General features: G+C 42.2%; 1 protein-coding gene across 1 annotated transcript in view; it reads left to right on the top strand.

Annotated features, from left to right (window-relative positions):
• Positions 1-6000, top strand: part of LOC117765011 (protein sidekick-1-like) — a 231940-nt gene that overhangs the window by 202402 nt on the left and 23538 nt on the right. Inside the window, 1 exon segment of the mRNA XM_034591217.1 lies at positions 2688-2882. Within this exon segment, the coding sequence (XP_034447108.1) occupies positions 2688-2882 (195 nt within the window).

Raw genomic sequence — 6000 nt, 5'->3', positions numbered from 1 at the left:
GTAAAACTACTTAATTGGTTTTAGTACTTCGTTTTTTAATTTTCTCCAAAAGCCATGTCATAACCAATTTAACACAAGGGTTTTGAATAACACACACACACACACACACACACACACACACACACACACACACACACACACACACACCACCTTCATCTCTCAAACATCTCTGCTTTGACTTTCTGTGAAGCAATTTCTCTATTTCATGTACTGTTTAAAAAAACTACAGTATCGATGGCGGTATTGGCTCAGAACATCTACGACAGCGGCCCCCTGCTGTGCTCTGAAAACCATCCTGTTCAATAGCTTGTGCTGCACAAGGTTGTTGTTGTTTTTTTTGCTGCACCAAGCAAAGTACGACAAACATTTGCACATCCAATAGAAACAAAGCATCCGCCAGTCACAGAACGCACAATGGAGGAGAAGATGCTTTCTTTCTCCCGAGTCCCACGTGACCAACCCCGACCCGAACATCACTTCTAAATCTTTGTCCGGACCCAGGTCGACAGGTCCTGACACCTCAGGTCGAATAGCAACACAAAGGAGTGTGTTCCTGAGTTCCACAAATTATATGACACGAGTTTCAATACAGGTAACTAACCAAAAAATTGAAAATACCTATTTTGCTCCGAGAACCAGGGCCAATACAGGACAAGTGTGTTTTTATCTGAAAGGGCCCTTTACACAGAGATCCAAAAAAACTACTTCAATGGTTTATTTCAATCAAGGACGGATGGATGATTATTTTCTATACACGGGAAATGAAAGAAACTGTTACAAATTTAAATAAGTAGCAGTAAATGCAGGAGTAAATTAGTGACGCGGATCAAATCAACACTTCAATTAATCCGTCCACAATCCGACCGTTTAGTACATCTCCAGGGCTTCAGATAAATATCTTATATAGATGTAATATATAACAATCCATTAAAAACAAGCCGTGACATAAAAATAACACATCAATTACGATCCTAAGAGTGAAAAAGTGATAATTGTAACGTTCAGCGTTCTGTCACAGTTTGGAGAGAAAGGGCTGACAGGTCTAAAAGGAGATGATGTATACCACCTTGTCCGTTAGAGCCTCAGTGGAGTTTTATCCTCAGATCCAATGGTACAATAACACACGGAGACATGATTTAACACAATATACAATTTGTAGTGTTGAAATGGGAGTTGAGGGATGAGAAGAGTCAGTTGTGACCTGCATTTGCTGTCGTCCAGAGTTTTATTTATAAGCTTTCAGCTCAGAATTATATTAAAGTAAAAGCATAGCACAAAGAATTCACGACTACTACGTTCAAGAGTAGTCGGTGTCGGTGGCCCTGCCGCTCCTGTAAGACTTAAATCAATTCAGACAAGGCCACAACAACATGCAGATACAGGTTTTGAAAAGCCTGAAGAATCAGGATGGAATAAATGTTGAATCTGTCTCTGGAAGACGGAGCTGGCCTTTCCCTGACATGACACAGTCACTTTGTAATGGAGATTTAGCCTCGTGCGTCTGATGGCGGCGACGTGCTAATGATATTCAGCGCAGAACATAATGAAGCGCTCTGACCCAATTGTTCGGATGCAAGAGGATTTGTAGTGTAGCTGTTATCCAATAATCTTCCACACGCTGCGTGCACATTAACATAGACTCAGACGATCTGATGAGATTATCAACCACACAACCAGATTATGTTCCTCTGAGCAGATTATCATCCCGATGATTTCCCTCCGCACCAATCACACTCCGCGCTCTCTTCAGATGTTTTGTGTGACTTCATGGAAGCGTGATTGTGCGTGTTTGGTGTACAATACAATCTTCATGTTGAGGGGTTTTCTTTTGTGTGAGTGGCCAGTGGCCTGTGGAAAGCTTGGTCTGGGATCAGTGGTTTCACGGTGTGTATGTGTTAAAGTGTGTGGTTGTGTTATTACATGGCCTGCTGCACATGAGACAGAGAAACAGATGTACGCCGTGGGTCACAGCCAAGGGGACAGCGCAGGGATGTATGATTACATAATGTGTAGAGGGAATATCTGTGTGTGAGTGTGTGTGAGTTGAATGTTAAAATTTCGGCTATGTTATTGGGAATGAGAGAGTCTATACTGGGAATATCGATAAAGATAGAAGACTTGACGGCTCCCCCAACGTGGGACGTGGGGTCAAACTCAAAAAGGTCAAAGTACACATCAAATACATTTCTCTCAAAGATTATTTTAGGTATTTCTGATCACCTTAATGTCATTAAATGTATTTGTATTATGTTATTTGATTATATAAGAATTGCGTGACTCCTGATTCCAGTGCGTGCGTGTATCCCTGGGACTTTGCTTCCATGACTCCATTCCCCCGATCAGACTAATTCTCCAAATGCACAACATTCGTATCTGGGATATTTCAGCTTCATTTCTAAATAGTGGGGGGAAGTGGAGACGCTTCATTCGTCTTCACACGCAGTCTGTGGTGAAGACGTGTAAATGAACAGTGTGTCTTTTTGTTTGTTTTTATTGTGGAAATGTGATTGTGTGCTTTGGCATCGCGGAGCTACGTTTTCAGACTCTCTCCTGTCTCATGTTGTTCCGCCTTTGATTCCTGTGGGTTCCTTGATCGAAAGTAGGCCACAAAAACACACAGAGGAATCGTATTCACACTCAAAAAATCTCTGTCTTCCTGTGTCCTTATTGTTTCTGTCCCTCACCAGGCTACCAGATCTCCTACTGCCTGGACAGCAGGGACCCTCTGCGCTGGACCACGGTGGAGGTGGGCTCCAACGCTCGCCAGTTCACTGTCACGGGACTCTCCTCGGAGCAGACCTACGTGTTCCGACTCACCGCTCGCACCGCGGTGGGCTGGGGCAAGGAGCAGGAGGCCCTGGTTGTTACCACGGAACGCAGAGGTAAAGGACACACACATACATTGACTCTTACATTTACTCATTTGGCAGATGCTTTTATCCAAAGCGACTTGCAACTGAGGGTCCACACTAAATCTTCAGAACAGTGTAGACCTGGAAGTGAATACTAAGTGGTGAATCTGTTCAACAAGATAAAGTTTAGGAGTTGAGGTAAAGAGGTGCACAGTTAGTGCTTGTCAGGCATGTTGGGGAGTTAGAAGGGTTGAGAGAGGAGGTGCTCTCAGAGGAGAAGAGTCTTCAAGAGGGTAGGAGAGAAGATAGATTGCAGAACGAGAGGGACTATCCTGCTCTGATAGCCTTCGGTAGCTTGTTCTACCACCAGAGAACAAACGGGAACAGTCCGGACTGTGATCGCCTTGTGTGCAGGGAGGGAAATGTCAGCCAGCGTTCCTCGGAGGAGCTCAGTGGCCGACACGGAGCGTAGGCCCGTATGATGGAGTTCAAGTAGATGGGTGCAGCCCCAGAAGTCTCTGCAGGCACACATTAGTGACTTGAACTGTGAAAGTCGGCACCCACTTTAGCAGAACTTCGGGATCACGCTCCTATTAAAGCATCCGACCCGACACTCTGCCTCACCCTGAAACACAAAGTGCTCAACGTACGTAAGGAATTTATAGAAATCTAATTTGAACAGTGTTCGTACAGTGTGACAGAAAACATTGAGACGATGTGAGTAATTCATCAAAGCACCTTTTCATCAAGCACACATTTGATGAGAAGTGATATTCTCAGCTCTGCCTGGAGTCTCACTGCCGGTGTGTTTAACTATAGCGTCGTCCTGAGGCGAACGGCAAATTGTTGTGAAGAAACTAAAACTAACTATCGTGAATGACGTGAGCGACAGAGACGGTTTTCTCTTTGAAACTATTCCCCTGTGCTTTAATTTCAGGAACACAAATTAATTTTAATAGGGATTAAAAAGCCAAGAGATTCATTTTCACAGAGATATTTTTTAATGGACGACAACGCTTTTCTAATCATCACTGTTGCTTCTTTCAAAACAATATTTTGCAACATTAAAAAATAGTAATACTTTTAATTCAGCAAGACACTCAACAACCAAATTGCTCCTGCACAGCCGTGCACACACACACACACACACACACACACACACACACACACATACACACACACACACACACACACACACACACACACACACACACGTAAGATGCATGACTGATAGACAAATGCCTAGATACAGAGGAGCTGTGTGAATGTGTGAGTAAATAGGTGAATGTCAGCTGTACTTTGAAGAGCTTTGAGTGGTTGTTAAGACCAGAATAACTCTTTATAAACACAGTCCATTCCCCGTTCTCTCTGCCGAGGAACATAAGATGTGGTTGAAAGCCCCATTAAATAGCGAATCAGACATATATGTAGTTTATAGGTGCAACCGAGCTGCTATCTGAACAACTGCACCCAGCAGCGAGTTGGAGCAGGAGGAAAATGTTCAAAGTTCCTCTCTGTGCACTGGCAGGAAGCGAGACGTGTCGTACGTCTTCATTCACGTGGGGGGAAAATGACAAAGTGCAGTAATTTGTGTTGTGTGTGATTGTTAAAAACATTTACGTCAGTCCCTCTCTCTCTTTAAAAATGAATGAACACAGGCCCAGTAAGAGTGTGATTGAATTCTGAAACTGTATTAAATCACACACTAATGGAACCAGCATAACAAGTGTCTTTGTTTTCTATTTATAAAAAAAAAAAAAAAAAAATACATTACTGGATAATTCAACTAGAATAATGGGGTGGGAGCTCGGAGGCTTTGAGTAATGACGAGTAAAATTAGCTTCCTTCATCCAGTCCTGCTGCTTATCAAGCATCCTGTGCTGCATTCATGCCACAGAAACCAGCAAGGAGATTCACATTCGATTACAACGATGAATACGCAGATAAAAAGGTCTTAAATAAACCAGATTGGTCAGGAAATCCTGTAAATGAGCGACTTAATTATTTTATTAATTGTACCTGTGCTCTTCAAACTTGTATTATAGTCTATTATAGTGGACAATCATGTGTTTTTTCATATTAACTTTCAAATAGAGGCAAATTGGTCAGAGACATTTGGGGTTTGCTATTTCTTAAAGTGTGGGAAGGGTACGGAAAAGTCAGGTCAAGTTTTTGCATTTAAAATTGTTATGATCTCTACTTAAGAGGAGTAATGAGTCGTGGTCTTTGTGAAATCCTTGCAAAAGATAAAGTCCAGACACAGAAAAGCAAACAGCTCGGACAGATCCTCCATGATTCAACAAGTAGTTAGTGGCTGAACGTGCTCAATCCGTTTGTACTGGGCTCCGAATGTTGGTGCAAAATAAGACGTATGACCTTTTCCACGAGTCGTTGTGCAAAGAGAAAAAGATGAAATGACATTTAAAATCTCCAGCGGATTTAACAGAGCTGCACGGCGGCAAATGTAGATATTGAAATCACCAGGTATTAGTTGTACGAGGGCGTAACGAGCGTCTGGAGTTTCAAATACTTCCCCCGAGTATCTGTGCAACAGTTTAAAAGCTGGCGGCGGCTCAGTCATGAAAAAATAATGTTAACTTTTCAGAACAAAACGTCTGTTGTATTTATTGTGTTACTAAACAGACTCAAATGAACTGACTTGTCGAGTGAAACGAAGATTTTCAGCTTCTCTCACCAACTCTGGCTTCTTCAATTGTGGTAATTTTGTCTTTTGTGGCAAGACCTGTAATTCAGATCAGTAGTAGAAGTAGAACAGAGATAATGGAGACTGAGATGTGACTCTCCTTAGTTCTGTCGAACCTGGAGCCTGAAAATGACATTTTCTCCTAAAGGCAGTTGACGGACAAAGAGGATGAACAGCTCTTTATAGTGACTCGATTTTAAAAGAGCTAAAGCGAGTGAGGAATAAAGTTTGAGACAGATAAAACGTCAGGTTTTTATCCTCCTCAGATACGGAGGTCGTGATGCTTTTATCTCGTCTCAGTGTATTTTCAGAGCTATTTTCTTTCATTGCTACCAGTTGACATGTGCACCAGGTTATACAGGTGATTTTATTTTACACTGCATAAATGATATTTCACTAAATTGTGACAGGAGAAGATTGTGTTAAGTTAAGAGAGTGAACAGC

Source organism: Hippoglossus hippoglossus, chromosome 1 (assembly GCF_009819705.1).
Source record: "Hippoglossus hippoglossus isolate fHipHip1 chromosome 1, fHipHip1.pri, whole genome shotgun sequence".
In the NCBI taxonomy this organism is placed as follows: Eukaryota; Metazoa; Chordata; class Actinopteri; order Pleuronectiformes; family Pleuronectidae; genus Hippoglossus; species Hippoglossus hippoglossus.
This window is presented reverse-complemented; position numbering and strand designations above follow the sequence as displayed.